This window comes from Calidris pugnax, unplaced genomic scaffold, assembly GCF_001431845.1.
Source record: "Calidris pugnax isolate Ruff unplaced genomic scaffold, ASM143184v1 scaffold56, whole genome shotgun sequence".
Classification (NCBI taxonomy): Eukaryota; Metazoa; Chordata; class Aves; order Charadriiformes; family Scolopacidae; genus Calidris; species Calidris pugnax.
The window spans coordinates 17,661,197-17,675,982 of record NW_015090839.1 but is presented as its reverse complement, the minus strand read 5'-3'; the positions used below and the strand labels follow the sequence as shown (position 1 = coordinate 17,675,982).

Below are 14,786 nucleotides of genomic sequence, written 5' to 3'. Positions count from 1 at the left end.
TTACTAAGAATCAAGGGATTTTATCTGATGTACTTGCTTTTAACAATATTTTCTAGAACATCTACTTTTCAGTTCTTTTTGTTTGAGCACTACTGGAAAACAAAATATGGATATCAGTATAAGAACAGGTGTTAAGAAAAGCTCATGCAAAATAAAGCAGACATGCACACAGCTCATGAGATAGAAAATTTCAACTCATCATCATCGTATTCTAACATATTTGAATCTGAATTTTAAATTCAGTGTTCTGCTGATGTAGACGTGGCTCTCAGTGAGCTACATGGCAACAAAAGCCCTAAGGAAGCTCACAGAGGTGTCAGCCTTCCTTGTCTCCCTGAAGTATAATCAGCAACATCAAAACAATGCTACAAAACAATTCTGCTTTCCCTTAAAGAGCAGCAATGTATCAAAAGGTACATACAAACTTGCCCTTTCATTGGTTATTCATATCTGTCACAAATAAAAAAAAAACCAAAAAGCCTAAACACTGACATTAACAGATTGCACAGATACGCCAGATAAACTTATTTTCTGCCTAATTAATAAGAATAAAATTCTGCTCCAGACATTTATGTTCTGGTATCAGACACACATGCATACACCACTGACTACACAGGATGCCAACGCACACTTAGGCTTAAAGTGCCCAAAAACACCGTTGACATTTAGGCAGGACAAAAAGCAGGGGTGGTTGGTTGTTTTGTTGTGGGGCTTGGGGTTTGGTTTCTTTTTGCTTTGTTTTGAAGTTACCAGGCAAACTACTCTTGTGTCTAATTTAGCATTAAAGCAGCAGGATTTACTAGACCAGGTTTTACCTAAGTGCTGGTCATTGTCAAGCACATACATATATAATGCAATTGTCTTTTATTAAATATTCCACAGAGGAAGTGAAACATAACTGCAATAACGGATAGGAAATTTTCAAAATAAAATCAGGTGGAACTCAACAAGTTCTAAGGGAGAACATCCCCACAACATCCAATTTTATGCAAGACTTAGAAGATTAGGAGATTAAAGTTTTGCTGGCAACAGTAAGAAAGTAGTAGTATCAGGGTAATTAAAGATTAGTAAATCTAATGCTGTTAGATGTTTAACACCTGAAATCATATGGATTAGTAGTATCAAACTAGATCCAAGCAGCTCACCACTATCGTACACAATTAATGCCAATATTGAAAGTATGTTGGTGGTAGCTGGCTAAAAACATCTGTAATTTCTTCACATTTCTTCCTTATGCACAATTTAATATTTTAATCTTTCTTAGGGGTTTCTTCTTCCAATAACACATAGAATTCACACTAAAATTAAGCTACTCATATAAGGGAATGTTTTGTTCCGACCATTCATCTAGAAATCAGAACAGTAATAAATACAATTTTGCAGATATGTTCCACGGTTGGTAGTTCAAACGGAATTTATGTCAAACAAATCTGAAAGCATTTGGGTGTTTGGCTGGACTAAGGCAATTTAACTTCAATTCAAGGGCCAGTAATTTAGCATCACAAACAATGCTTTGAGCAAAGTAACCTCACTAAGTATTCAATTCTGAACATATGCTTATAATACAAGTATTTTTGATAATGTGTGTCATGTCAGAGAGAATACAGAGTTGTGTTTTGTTGGTTTTATTTAGAAAAGAACAAATTTAGATAACTGGGAGGTACAGAGGGGAAATACAAGGCTAGAATATTTGTTCTGCTTTTTCACCCTTGAACATCTTGTCCGATTAAAAGTTACTTCCACCAGCTTCAGCTTTCCCATGATCTCTCACTGAAGTCCAGCTTAAGCCATGGGAACCTTAATGACTGCACTAGAATGTGAAAAATGAGGCAGCTGTCAGCCTCAGTTTAAGACAGAATCCTCTATTCGTCCCACTTTCTCCTTTTCTAATAGAAAACTCACTGTTTTCTTGCTAATGCACAGGTATGGGGCTCATAATTACTCTGCACAGCCTCTTATGAACCAACACAAAACTATGCTACCCTCCTCAAAAAAAAAGAACCATCACCACACAAAAATCATATCAGAAGCAAGTGAATGCAATGGAGAGTAGAGCAAAAGCGATCCAAGAGAATGCAATGTTTTAGCATCCCTCACTCTGAAATAAGTCACCTACTTAAAGTTGGACAAAGTATGTCCAGCAAAACTAGAAGCGTAACACGTTATCTCAGATGTGGTTATTGCTACATACTGCACTAGCCAGTAAAAACACATCTAAGTAGATTCAATCCCTCATTTCTTACATTTTAGGTACCTTTCTTGCAATCCTCCTGCCTGAGGAAAATTTTAAAACTTAGTCCTTGACTATTTCAGTGGGGCCACATAGATGGCACAATTCCTCCCCATCCTCTACTGTAAAAGTATTTTATTTGCTCCGTTTCTACAGCTTTTTCCAGTTAAAAATATTATATAAGTGTTCCTGAAACACAAAGCAGACTGCTCCTATTATTAAAAGATGGCTTAGCATATGAAGGAAGACCATTAAGAACACACAACATATATAATTATTCCTGTATATTTATCATATAACCAGAGGAAGAATTACTTTGATACACTTGGGTGAGTGTTCCTTCCTCCACAGGCAATGTTCTGCTCTCCAACACTGTAGGCAACCACAGGATTGAAAGATTTTTAAAAGCAAGTTTAAAAAATTACCGTGGTTGCTGCTTCTACTGTTCAGGCTGACAGACAAGGGTTGCTGTATGTCAGGTACCACTAGGCTCAGCACTGGTAACAAATGGGCCAGTGAAGGCTGGGGACTCCTGGATACACATATGCAATTCATTTTAAACACTACCTAAGTATGTCACACCACCAAAGTGCCACACCATTAGATTTAATACTGAGCAATATTGTGCATTCTACAACAAAGGCAATCTTTATGATTTCTCTTTTGTTGGAAAAAGCTACAGGGTGCACATATGATGGTTTACCTGCGTTTTAGATTTGGAACCTCCTAACGTATGATTTAGGTCTTTATAATGTTCTTCATTTTGTTATTATGCTTATCTCTCACTACCTACAGACAACAAAAGTCATTACACTACTAGTCCCTAATGCTTACTTTCTTAAAGTAAAGAAAACCACAATGAGGAGTGATGAATAATAATTTCTTGGGTTCTTTTCATTGCTTGAAATTTAAAATTTCTGAAGTTTTTGGTAAAAACCACTGAGTCTAAGTTTGTTAGCATTAGTTCATTTTGTTATCAATCTGAAATCAGCTGTAACACGTTAGAAACTGGCTACCCTTATCATTTTGAAAATAGTGCCACATATACATGCACAATTCAACAAGCCCACAGTGACATGCAGTGACAGCTCAAGGAGGTTATGGTGGGGAAGGAAGTAAAAAGTGCTTTTCTGGCAACACTGGTGGGTGTAGGGAGAAGTGGTCTGCTACATGCATGCTAAATATGGTGGAACATTTAGATACCCTACCTGAGGGGTGATCCGATGAGCAATGTAGGAGGGGTAGGGTTACTCCCTGCATTGTGCCGGCGTCGTACTGCCTGACGCCTAAATGTGCTGCGTTCACGACGAAATGTGACAGTCTCCTCGCTGGCTTGTGCTGCTGCATCAAGACAGACTTTAGGTCAAATAGGAACCCATCCTAGTTACGTACAAAGTAACTTAAGACTCCTTTCTTCCCCCTGACCCTCCCCAAGTTAATGAGCTTGACTCGCAACAACAGAAGTAGCTTATGCAGTGACAGTTCAAATAACCTGCCTCAAGACAGGATCACAACACAAAGTTATTAGTAAAAATTTGGGTAGTTAGGGGGTGGGGTGCATCTGTTCTTGAATATAGAGCTTACTTTCATTTTAACCCCCCGATCCAAATAGCCAACCTTTTTTGCAACTTGGCTATCTCAAATCTCTTCTATTTGCACAAGGCAGGAAGTGTCAAAACTCATCTCACCCTTTATCTCATTTAATAGATAATTTAATAGGAGAAACCTAAAGGACAACCTAGAGAGGTTGTCTGGCACACCTCACCATAGTATTCTATTCTCAATTTTTAACTTCTGCCAAACAGGTAGGGTTGAGGTTAACCTCACCACACCTCCTCAGGGAACAAATGAGAGGTGCTTTTTTCTTTTTCTTCATAAGCACCAAGGGATACATCTTGCTCATTTTAGACTAGTTATACTATGATTTCGAGGAGCAGGGAGTTCGCATTAAGTAAGAGAATAACTTATTTGTAAGGATTGATGGCTTTGTTCTTTCAACTCCCCAAATAAAAACAAAACCAAAAAGGTTTGGTCCACTTAAAGCAACACTGTAAGAAGCAGTTTATACATACTCAATGGAATCATAAGATTTTTCCACAGATTACTCCCCAAGATCCACCTGTGCTCCCGAAATTTCAGCCTGAACAACTTTGGATTTGGCCTGCTTGTGTCTACAATATCAGTCTTCCTCCTGATCCAAGGAAGCTACTAACCAATTTGAATGCAGAGCACGCAAATGAATGGGTCATTGAGAAAATAGGTTTTGGCAGGCAAGTGAAGGAAGAGAAAAAACCCAAAACTTGACATGAAGTCAGAGCAAGAGGAGAATCACAAAGGGGAAGTCACAACTTGGTAGCCAAGAAGCCTGTTACTAGAGTGAGAAAAAGGATTGTGTCAAGCCAAAATAAATAAAAAAGAAAGAAAAAACACTAAGGGAGCAACACTTTATGGCAGAGAGATCACAGGCAGAGTAGTCCATGTTCACTTATGCACATTTCAAGTTACAACATTCCTGTCATTAAGCTTTCAAAACTTACCAGCAAAGAATCTAACGCTGGGCTACAGGGAATAGCAACCTATAGCAACCCAGTACTGCTGTGTTACTGCCGTATCTTAAGCAGTAAAGACTGATCAGACTCTTGTTCCAATTCCTCCCATGAACCACAGATTATCAAGTGAATACTGTGCATGAAACTTTATTCTGTAAATTGCTTTAAAAGCCAAGAAGCTACATGAAGAGATTACTTTAAGACCAACACTAAAGTTACAAGCATTTCATTACCAAAACATCAAAAGTGAAGGACATCCTTAATTCAGTCCTTTCCTATATTGTCAGGAAAACTGTGGGATTGCTCACTGTCTCCTCACTCCTCCACAACTGTTTTTGTTATTCTAAGCATGAATAGATGATACTTCCTTTTCAGTGTATTTCAGCAAGAATTCAATATATTTCTCTTGTGGCTTAACATACAGCTTTATGTTTTGTTTTAATACACAGCCTAATTTCTTCAAGGATTTCTTTATTGCTCTAATACTTGAAGTACTGAAAAAGTACTTCAACACACTAAGTACTATGAATCCTGACTTTTTTCTGGTGGATTAAGTTAACACACAAGATGTAAGAACAGCTCACTAATTTTGGGTGCAACTTTGTAAACCTCAATTCTTCCAGGGCATACATCAGCACATAAGAACTCATATGTTCAAGACACAGCTGACTAGCACACTGACATCAGATACAAAAGCAATTCCACACATTTCTGCTAATCAGGTCATAATTAAGCACCATGAAATAAAGAATTGTGGCTAGTCTTAACTGAAATATGAATTACATATGAATTTCCATTAAGATGGTAAACAGCAGCATTACATCTTAATTACCATTTGCAACTACTTCACAAAAGCACCATTCAAGTGCAATTCTTCAAGGCAACAAACTTAACATCTGCTTTTCTTTTCTTATTCTTTTTTCAGTAAACATCACCTTCTGCAATAACTGAAGCTCAGACTATGGGAACACTGAATGTCCTACCTACACAGCTCCAATTTATCACTACAGCAAGTCTACCTCAAGCACTGACTGTGGCAGTGTCCTGTGAGGAAAAGAGATATAAACACGTTTGAAGACTATTATTAAAAAAAAAAAAAAAAAAAAAAAATCAAAATTCCTATGTACTTGAGGATTAAATTCAAAGTTGCACAGGCAAATAGTTCTGGCATTTTCTAACTTTTGATTATTTCACTTCAACAATTAGAAAGCAAAGCAGATTTTTGCGTAGCTTCCTACCTAATGTACCAAGGGACTTTTGAAACTTTTGTTCAATGCACATCATCTACGTACACTCTTCCTGAATGTGGGTGGTGACATTCAGCATCACTAAGCCAATCTGCACGTTCTTTTGAAAATATTGCAGAGCTTTTCAGCCCAACAAGCTCTGAGTCTGCTAACATTATGCAACGCTTCAAGAAGCTATATGTTGAAACCATGACTCAGAAAATAAAAGTGGCTAGTCGAACTGAAAGGATTACTGTTTGTTTGAAGTGTGGAAAGCCAAACTGAGCAAAGTTTGGTTTTGGTTGGGGTTTTTTTTTTTTGCTTTTTTTTTTTAAAAAAAAAGCCAACAAACCAACCTCATTAAAGAACACACGGGATTAAAATATACTGGTATGGAGAGCTACTCATGTTAATATGTATTATTGGTGTTTCTACTTGTTTTTAATGAGATGCAGTACAGCTGCTCCTGAGTTCACCAATAGAATGTAAGATAAAGCTCCTAAATTATCATCTATCATGCTCTGAAAGCAGTTGAATCATGAGGGAAATAGTTTTGTTTTAACATAAATAAGCTTCCTTTAATATTTACAAAACAACACACGTGTTTTGATGTTTAACACCAAAACTAAATGAATAAAAATAGGATAGTTTTGTCTAAAAAAAAAAAAACCCACAAACAAAAAACAAACCACCAAACAAAACTGAACCCATCTTCAGACCATCACTCATACTTCCCGAATGCTGTTACTTAAAACCACTTACTCTAGACTCTAGAAAGTTAATATCCAACATCTACACTCATGTACAAAACCTATGTGCAATCAGGATAGATAACATCAGTTATACTTTCACAGTTCCTGCTTACTTCAAATAAATCAGTAAAGGAAGAAAAACCTTTCAGGTAACACACTGTTTGTTGGTGAAGTCTGTTCTATTTTTTTGTTTTATTCTAAACTTTTATGTTGAAACACTACACTAGCATCAAGAAATTGAAGTATCAATTTCTTTTGCATGTTGTCATGTGAATTTGACCCACCAACATTATCTGTGCTCAAGATCAGAAAAATCAGGTTTCAAGTTCAAAGTGCACAAGTTATAAACACAAACCTACATCCCAGAGATCAATAAAATAAGAGGTGGAGACCTAGTGACAACTTTAAGGCAAACTTAACCCTCCCATACCTATTCCCAACTATAATATATCTAATTTCAAAAAGGAAATAATTTGATTTTTGTATTTAATACAAGTGTGCATATGAACACATTTGTTAAAATTTGTCCTTTTTTTCTTTCATTACATATCCAATTGGAAAAAAGCCAAATCGGCAGTTACGCACCTAGAAAGTCATGAGGATAAAGTTCTGCCAACACACGTTTGGAATGACACTTTCCCAGTAAAAGGACTAAAATGTTCTAGAATTTTCTCTACAAGACAATGAATAATTGAGATCCCTTTGCCAAACAGCTGCTGAGAGTATCTGACCACAGGTTGAACTATCCTGCCTATAGGTTATGCCTTTCCAAAATTTCTCTTTCTATACTACACAAGTGGTTTGATGTAAACCTCTGTAGTTCCTCAAAGTTTTAAATAGAACTGAAGATGCAAAGTTTTACACTACAACTATCTAATTGTTATACAATACAACTAGCTTTAAGAAATATAAAATCCAAGGTTTTTTTCTAAACAGGAACATTTACAAGCCAAAATGTTTACATCACCACCTGCATGTACGTAACAATGCTTCTAACCCAAGCTTAGAAGATGGAAACTGAAGAAGCACAAGACGAAAAAGCAGAATTTCCAAGATTTATTGCATCAAAAAGTCCCATTTCATTTTTACTAGGCAAAACCACTAAACCCAGTGCCTCAGATAAATTCTTCCCAAGTAAGAAGATTCATGGAAAGATGTGGTATGGAGGTAAACCAGAGGTAATGTATCCACTTAGCGTACCACGGAGTGCTCAGGGCAAGAATTGCAAACTTCACTCTGACTGGAAAGAAAACAAAACAGCCACGTACAATGGAAACACAATGTCCCTCGCTCTTCTCAGGAAAGAAAAAAAAAACATCACTTGAAGTCTAGATGGTTTTGACAGTGGTCAGGTTAAGCATAGTTAAACGTGTGCATGGAACCTGAGTGATGCTTGGACATGCCATTTCTCTCCCTACCAAATGGGAAACTGCAATCTGCTTTCAACCACTTGTAATGACCAACATTACAAATTCCCAGTGAGAACTGAAATGAATAGTTTATGGCTCATGCATTCACAAAAGCAATGAAATCTGTCTAATACCGAACATGCTTTGCCAAACCAAATAGCTGAAATTTTGCTTTCCTGTAACAAGTGTCTATACCTTGTTTGTGCTGAAAACCCAAGCAAAGCCATACTTCTCACACCTGTTTATTGGTTAAAACCACCACTCTTCTCACAATTTAAGCATTCATAGTTTATTGTTCTGTGCCCTAACACTGTTCTAAAACCCATACGTGTAAGATAGCCAAGTATAAAGGAGTCTGTTCGGTCTGTATCTTCAGTATCTTGTTATTAATCACTATGAATTATGCACCATTATAAGGCCTACAATTGCATCGATTTCTTATACTTCTCTGATGAAAAAGCAAAACATTGGCTTATAGTATTATAACTTACAGTGGACATTTAATGAAAAATATCACTCATTCCATTTTCTGAAGAATGGAAATGTGGGCAGCAAAGGAGAAACAATGAAGAACAGAGGGACATCTCCAAGATAGAAACTTTTGCTAGAAAATAGGACAGAGGAAGACAACACAAGGAAAGCTTGTCATAAAAAAAAAAAAAAGAGAGAAAAGAAAATTGAAAGAGAAACAAGGGAAGTAAAGGCCAAGACTTCAGTGTTGTGGTTGAATGTATGAAAAAAATATTTACAATTACGTCAAACCAGTCACTAAAATAATCTGAAAAGCAAAACACTGTCAAGCAGGGAATAACCAGGACAATGAAAGCATCTGTTTTAAATTCTGAACCAAACATTTTTACAGACCAGCCTGATAGACAAATTTCTATGCTAATACCAATAATAAAACTAGAAGTCTCAACTATTCTACTTCACTGTATTTCCCACTTGAATTATTTCACTTTAAAAACACTAAGCATTAACCACACTTCTTGACTATAATGTTGATGGAGCTGGGGGTCAAAGAGCTAAAGCTGTAACCTAATCTTATCCCCTTCCCAATATAGTCCCTATATCCAGGGATTTGGGTATCAATAGCCAGTAGTATGTTCACACAGCAGACAAACGTTCATAACCTACATCAATCTTTATGAAACTTAATTCTGACTTCGGATTTCTTCATCTTAAGGAAAAGTTGCTTTGAATCTTTAGAACACACAGCCTTTCCAGATTAAGTGGTGTATCATACACAGAAACTCACATTTGCTTCCAATGGGCTTCTAGAATTAACCATAGCACCATGTGTTAATTAGTAGCCAACTTCAATATATCCTGGAATTACATCTCATAGCTACCTTTGGCAGCAATACGAGCACTTCCATTACAGCTCAGAGAGCTCTCAGAACTGTTCCCAGCTGTATAACAATAAATCCAGGTACACCTACAAAGGAGCATGAAAGAAGTGACTTATAAACTTAAGTCAGTAGATGCAGCTTTGTTTATACCAAGTATCAAAATTTCTTATTCAACTCCTGTTTGAGATGGATACTTGGCAAATTTATGAACACCGCATGCTACTTGTCAACAAAATCGAATAATTCTTTCCAAATCAAGTAAAAGTTATTCCAAGAAGCAGTTGCAGAAACCCTACCAATCTAAGACATTTAAAGAACAACTCACTCCCACAGCAATGCAAACTACTTTTAAAAGAACTGCTACTTCTGCTTTCTTTGGGAGGATTCAGAGAATTTAATCAGGGTCAAATTTTATAAATAACACTCCTAAGGAAAAAACCAACAAACAAAAATTATATGAAGTGTACTATGCTTCAACTTTTGATATATGCTGCAATGCTGTGCCATGCATTTTTCATCAGGTATCCTGAATTTCCCTCATGCAGCCCTGCAGAACTGTAGGTAGAAAATCTAGTACTCTGTAGACGATGCACTAAAGGAGCGTGTTTCTACCGAGTGACAGGAAGTCTCTCACCAGCAGTATTCAGGGTTTTTGTCAAGCAAACACACACATTCCTGGCTCTCAACCACCAGTGCTGCAAGCTGGACAAAACCTGAGGTTTTGTTCGTTCGCTCCCCATCACCACCTTTATGGAGCCACAAAGTATCAGGAATATGGTATTTATTTTGGTCAAGAGCCATCTAGTAAAAGCCCCCATATTTATCCATTAACACCAGAAAAGGGACAAGACAGATAGGACAGAGTTGCCACACAACGTACTAAGACTGTATTTTGCTTTAGCAGGTAGGGATTAACTATTAGTAGATGCCAGGATTCATGCCAAGTGTTATTTTGTTGTTAAGTTCCAAAACTGCAGTGCTCCATTTCAGGCTTGCACATCACTCCTTATGCTGTTTACATCTAAGTGTTTAATGACAACATCTCAGTTGTACTGAAATGACAGGATATTCAAAATCAGAGATAATTCTGTAAAACTAAACCTTTACACTCAAAAGCTGTGACAGAACAATGTTATTGCTAAGTCAGATATTGGGAAGGGCTAATAATATTTCTATGTCATTCTTGAAGCAAATGCTGTGTACGTTATGACACTGCTCGTTAACATCACAAAGTCAAGTAACGGAGTACAGTCTTTTGGTTCCAACAGAGAACATCATATAGAAGAGAGCTCTTTCCACTGACTAATCTGCTTTATTTGATCCAGTTACAGGAGGGGTCACGCTGGACACATGAATAGAGATAGCTAACATACACACAGCCAGATTACAACAGCTTGACACGTTTTTCAGTTTCTACCATTTACAAACTCTTTCCGAGTTTGATTTCTCATGCAAAACTGTTTGGTTCAGCAGTTTGAACGCACACTTACAGACTCCCAGAAAAAAGATCAGAAGTCCCATCTTCTGTAACTATTAATTCCAGCTGCAGAAAACATTATCAAACTAAAGCCATCAGAAGTATGGAACAGGCTCTACATCACAGGCAAAATAAGTAATGACTATAGAACACGTACAACATAAACGTCATAGGCAAAAAGTGATATTCTGGTAGGAGCTGACATGACCATTGGCTGCATAGCGGAGAACTGAATTGTACTTTTAACTTTGAGGAGGATACCATCTAATGATTACAGGCAGATACACTAAGCATATACGTATGAATACACGCAGGCTGAAAAGATGAAGAGGTTTCCATATGCCATATGAAATGCAAGATTCTAATGCAAGCCCACAAAACCCTATTTTGCCTGCCTGGAGAGATGTACTGCAGACTACAGAACACAAAAGAACAGTATCAGCTGTTATTTCAGTATCACTATGCAATGCACAAAAGAGCACGTAACTCAAGAACTTAAATAAATACATCTTAAATTACAGTAAGCTGTAAAAGACAGTAGCAACTTAAAGGTGCATCTTTTACAGTTAATGAAGAACTGGGGAGAACACTTGACTTTTCAGGTCAGCTCAAGTTTTACAAAGCATCACTGTGTCATATACAGCATTATGTTGGTTCTTTAAATCTTTACAGACAGCAATCCAGAAATAGCACACATCTGACAGGAACCAGGCATAGGCGAGTATCAAGGTGGTATTTCCAAAATACCACTAGACATCTAGGCAAACTTTTAGATTTGTAAACAACTTAATCTAACCCATAACCCATCAATTTACTAGCTATTTATAGAGGCAGAACAGTTAAACAAGGATAACAACTATTGTAAAACATCTTCCATTTTTTGTTACACATCCACCACATGTATTTAATTACAGAAGTTTAAAATGCTATTTGCCTGCATTTTAATGAACTACAATTTCTATTCAAATGCACAGGTTATCTTGTAAAGAGTGAGTAATTCACCACTTCCTGGCATAATAAGACAGAAATGAAACAGTATGCTAAGTTTTATCTGCTAAAGTATAAGATGTACAAGTCTGTAAAGCATCCTGCTTTGTAAAAGATTACTAAAGGCCATACCCATCATAAAACACACTTTAGCAGTTACACAAACAAGAATGTACTTTCTGGTTTACTTCCTAAAGGCTTAAAGATAAAATGAAGTTATAATTACTGACTTAAGTCATATTTGAAAATAGGAACAGAAACCTGCTGACTGAATAAAAGGAGGCCCTATTAGTATCAGTCTTTCGGTTATCCAGCATGCACCTGTAAATATTTGTTTCAGAAAGTTATCATAAGCAATCACACAAATAAAAAAAATATTTATATAAAATAATCCCTTCAGCAGAAGGCTGGTGCAGGCAGCTTCTAAATGTCCCATCCAACAAATATCCTCTGATCTTATGAAAATCTGACCCAGGTTTATGCTGTTATTCACCTGCTACAGGCAACTAAAAATAACTTCATTTTCTCAAATAACTTCTATACACATACAACATATATTTATTCCACATGTATGTCTAAAAACACTCCCAAAAGGTGAAGACAACTCAATAATGGGAAATACTGAGTATAAAGCAACTTAGATCTTAAAAAATTAAAACATGTTCTCTGATTACTATTAGTTACAGGTAAGCCCAAAGAAAAAAAGTCACAACTAAAGATATATTATAAGGTTTGCAACAGATGTAAGCTATAAGTTTGGAAAAAAAAAAAAAAAGGAAAACAACAACAAACAAAACACACACAAAAGAATAACCAGTAGAATCAAAGGACAACACAAAGGAATTATTCAGATTGATCAGGAACAGATAAATTCAAAATAATTACTCTCTTGATGCTAGACATGACTGCATAAATATTTAAGTAATGCTAAAGAAAAGTGATACTTTTGTTCTGCTTTCAAAAAAAAAGAATAACATTCATTTCTTAAAATTATAAAGAAAATACTTCCTATTTTATTGGTAATAGGAAATATAAGATACAGCAAATGTTATTAATCATATGTCATCAGATCTGGAGAACCCAAATCCCAATTGCTTCGTAAAGTCAGCCTGAAACTCATCGGTGCTCACTATTTATTAAAAATACTAACAACTTCCAAATAATCATTATTTACACAAAGTTTAAAGGGGAAGCTGAAGAGAATAGTGCAGCGGGAATGACAGCAAGACTTCCCTGCTTTAAACGACTACAGATTTGTACCTTTAAGATTGCTTTTAAATGCATTAGGGTTGGTGTCCCCAACATTTCACTCTTTAAAAGAGCAATCAAAATATTTGGCAATAAGCAGCAGTCATGCACCGATTCTTTCAGACTCCTGACAACTGGTGAGCGCACATTAACATCTGACATGTTCTGTAAGGTAAGGTATATTAATCCTCCTTTGCATATAAGGAGAGAACCATAACAGTTTTAAGCTGTGGTAACACAAACCAAAACGAAATTAAATCTTGTGCTAAGGAGAGCATAGAGTCAAAATGGTAAATATGTAAAACAGACGTTTTATTAGTCAAATTACTCTCAGTAGACAAAAAAAAGCTGTCACTGTAACAAGGCATAATAAAATGTTTGTTAAGTGTTTAGCTTGCAGAGTTAGTACTAAAAGAGCAACCTGGACTCTTTCATTAAAGCTACTGGAGAACTTGTTACTGGTAGTAACAGAAAGACAGAATGTACCAATATATGCATGTATATATATATTTTTTTTTTAAATCAAGGCATCTAAACAGGTCTGAGCTAATTGTAAACCAGTCAAATTTGATCAGTAATCACTACACAGCTGGAATTCAGTGTAGAACACTTTTTTCACCCCTGGAAATTAATTGTACTGATTTTTAGAGTTCGCTCTTATATCAGTGTCAGGGGATGGGAAAAAACCCAAACCAAAACAACAAAAAACCCACTAATCAGTCATATTTCATATATCATTGCAAGTTGGAAGTCTTTCCTTTTAAGATGGAAGAGTTACTATATTTTGCTTCGGCAGTCTAAATAATAGTGACAGTAAGTTTGCTACAGTTTCTTAAAAATATCTGTGTCTTGATCTAAAATACGATTTTAGAGAGTATTTGTGTGCTTAGCTAACCAGATTATCTGGTAGGTATTCCCCTCAAACAATCCCAGAACTCAGACTGAGGTAATTAGCAATCCCATACTGCTCTGAAAACATTTTAAACCCACATCTTCCATGATACAAAAGGCTTTCCAGTTAAGGCAGTCAATACGGCTAACCAAGAAAAGACTCTGAAACATCATAACAAGTGATAAACAAAAAAAAGCCTCACACATTAAGAGCTTCAAAAATCTTCTAAAGATGCCTCTATTAATCTGTATTAACATCAGCTACTATAGGTAAGCTTTGTACTTGCATTACACCAAGCAAAGCAATAGTTACAGAAAGTAAGAGGAAACTACATTTCTCTTTCCAGCACATGAAGGTTATTGAGTTCTCATAATGAGGATTAAAAAAAAAAAAGCCATCCCAAAGTTAACACCACTGTCTGGTCAACAATGGCAAGGCTAAGCAAAACCAAATCCCTAGGAGAATTCAGCTTAGTAACTGGACCATCCTAAGAATGCACCATTTGAAACAGCATGGTAAGGGTTTTAGGCTTTGGTTTTTTGACACCACCTCAAGCCATGCCAGAGAGTTCATCTAAGAGGCAGCAGTAACTTCAAACAATCCCTTCCATGTTCCAAATTTTCTAAACTGCACAATCTTTCAAACAAAAATAGTCTCTCTTTTA

General features: G+C 36.3%; 1 protein-coding gene across 4 annotated transcripts in view; it reads right to left on the bottom strand.

Moving 5' to 3' along the window:
* PCNX (pecanex homolog (Drosophila)) overlaps positions 1–14,786 on the bottom strand; it is an 81,846-nt gene that overhangs the window by 50,269 nt on the left and 16,791 nt on the right. For 2 of the 4 annotated variants that reach the window (XM_014941734.1, XM_014941735.1), the window contains exon 7: positions 3,439–3,571. The exons of the other annotated variants lie outside the window; for them this stretch is intronic. In XM_014941734.1, the coding sequence (XP_014797220.1) occupies positions 3,439–3,571 (133 nt within the window). The remainder of the gene's footprint in view (positions 1–3,438; positions 3,572–14,786) is intronic. 4 annotated transcript variants of the gene reach the window in all.